Source organism: Fonticula alba, assembly GCF_000388065.1.
Source record: "Fonticula alba strain ATCC 38817 unplaced genomic scaffold supercont2.8, whole genome shotgun sequence".
NCBI classification, from domain to species: Eukaryota; order Rotosphaerida; family Fonticulaceae; genus Fonticula; species Fonticula alba.
Genome location: NW_009242978.1, coordinates 1,284,573 through 1,286,860, shown reverse-complemented (window position 1 = coordinate 1,286,860; position 2,288 = coordinate 1,284,573). Strand labels below are relative to the sequence as shown.

General features: G+C 69.1%; 1 protein-coding gene across 1 annotated transcript in view; it reads left to right on the top strand.

The window, feature by feature from the left end:
* The window catches only part of H696_04946 (hypothetical protein), a gene marked incomplete at its 5' end in the record, with an annotated part of 7,516 nt that overhangs the window by 465 nt on the left and 4,763 nt on the right, over positions 1 to 2,288 (top strand). Inside the window, 3 exons of the mRNA XM_009498812.1 lie at positions 47 to 798; positions 970 to 1,800; positions 1,953 to 2,118. Of these exons, the coding sequence (XP_009497087.1) occupies positions 47 to 798; positions 970 to 1,800; positions 1,953 to 2,118 (1,749 nt within the window). The remainder of the gene's footprint in view (positions 1 to 46; positions 799 to 969; positions 1,801 to 1,952; positions 2,119 to 2,288) is intronic.

The window sequence follows — 2,288 nt, the reverse complement described above, 5'->3', positions numbered from 1 at the left end:
CTCCGGAGGCCCCTTTCGCCGCGCCCGCGCCTTTGGCCCCCTACAGTGTCATGCCCACCACGGTGACGGTCGACCCGGGGACCAAGGAGATCAACGCCCCGGAGAACCCGACCCTCATCCCGACCATCCCGCCCATCCCCACGGTGCCAACAGTGCCGCCGGTTCCGACCATCCCACGAGTGCCCTCCATTCCCAAGGTCCCCAAAATCCCGACGGCCGAGCTGGGCGCCGGCAGCAGCGGGTCCCTGGCCGATGGCTCGACCGATGGCCCGGCCGAGCAGCCCACCGAAAAGGAGGTGGTGGATCCGCCCCGCCCGTCGACCCCCTCGACCGAGCCCGAGCCCGAGCCCACGGCCGCCACGCCGCCCGTCAAGGACGACACCATCGAGCCCATGCCCACCGCCGGCCCACCGGCCAAGGACACCATCGAGCCCATGCCCACCGCCGGCCCACCGGCCAAGGACACCATCGAGCCCATGCCGACCATGTCCCCGGAGCCGCTGCCCTCCGAGGGGGTGCCCATGCCGACGGCCACGCTACGCCCGCCGCCGGACACCGAGGACCCGGTCCCTCCCACGGCCCCGGCTCCGGAGCCCCATCCGACGCTGATCCCCCGGCCGACGCTCGTGCCGCCCCAGCCGACCGCCCCCCAGCCGAAGCCCACTCTCTTCCCGACCATCCTGCCCACCATCGTCCCTCGACCCTCCAAGCCTGTGGCCCCCAAGGACAAGGGCCCGGTTCGTGCGGCCACCCTCGAAGGCTCGGAGGAAGACTTCGAGGAGCATCTCGAGGATGTCGGTGCGTAGCAAGATCCGCCAGCTGGGCCATTGGCTGGGCCGAATTATCGCCAGCCGCCCCGTCGCCACTAACCCTGACCCGTGCATGTGCCCTTCCCTGTTCCGGCCGCGCCGCCTAACCGTCGATGTGCCGCGTGTCGTCCGGTGGGGCTGGGGGAAACCCACAACATAGATGGCGACCGCACGGTGAATGAGGTCCCACGGCTACCCGTCCGGCCCCAGCCCACTGAGCGGGCCTCCGAGGGCCAGGCTCCCCTGAGCGAATCGCCCTCCGAGAGTCCGTCTGTCGAGCCCACCGAGGCGCCGACCGCTGCTCCGACTGCTGCTCCGACCGAGGCGCCGACCGCTGCTCCGACTGCTGCTCCGACCGAGGCGCCGACCGCTGCCCCGACCGCTGCTCCAACCGCCGCTCCGACCGAGGCGCCGACTGCCGCCCCGACCGCCGCCCCGACCGCCGCCCCGACTGAGGCACCGACCGCTGCTCCAACCGCCGCCCCGACCGCCGCTCCGACTGAAGCCCCGACTACCGCTCCGACTGAAGCCCCGACCGCCGCTCCGACTGAAGCCCCGACTACCGCCCCGACTGAGCTCCCTACCGAGGCGCCCACCGATGCTCCCACTGTCCTGCCACCGGGTGAAGATTCGGATTCCGAGTCGGATGATGTCTCAGGCAGCCAGGGAGCCTCCAATGGCGAATCCCACAGCGCCCCGACTGACAGCAGCATGAGCGGCTCGCATTCGGGCTCCGCCTCCGGTACCGACTCGCATCCCGGCTCCGGCTCCGGCTCCGGCTCCGGTTCGCATGAGACTTCCTCCTCGGGACACGGCTCCTCCTCCTCCGAGCATGCCTCCTCGTCCGAGCATGCCTCCTCGTCCGAGCATGCCTCTTCATCCGAGCACGCCTCTTCCTCCTCCAGCGGTGACAGCCATGCTGGTAGCACTTCCGACTCCAGCAGCGGCTCCAGTGGCGTCATCCCCCCGGGCGGCTATGAAACCACCTCCTGTGCGTATGACAAGCTCGCCCCTACATCCGCCCTCCCGGGGGCAGTGCCGGGACAAATTATCGCACATCCACCGAACATGCTGCACTCCCTTCTTCTCTCTGACGCCCTGCTGGGGGGTCTGCGCGGCTTTCCCCCCCTCCCATCACGCCAGTCTGGATCATCATCCTGGACAAGGAGTACAGCGACTGGAACGATAGCATGACACAACGCTGGAAGGGCCAGGCCATCACACGCCTGAATCACGATCGCACATCCAATCTCTACAGCCTGATGGTTAACCGGGCCGACACGGTGGAGAAGGGCACCCACATGGGCCGGTACGAGGACAAGACCGGCAAAAAGGCCCAGAGGGAGGGAGGGAGACAAAGAAAACACCCCGCGTCAAGAGGCATCTAGCCCTGCAGAACCTCCCTTCCAGATGACGTTCCAGCGTGACCCTGACCCCGGCGTATGCCACCCCTGATCGCCCCCCCCCCCCCCCCCCCCC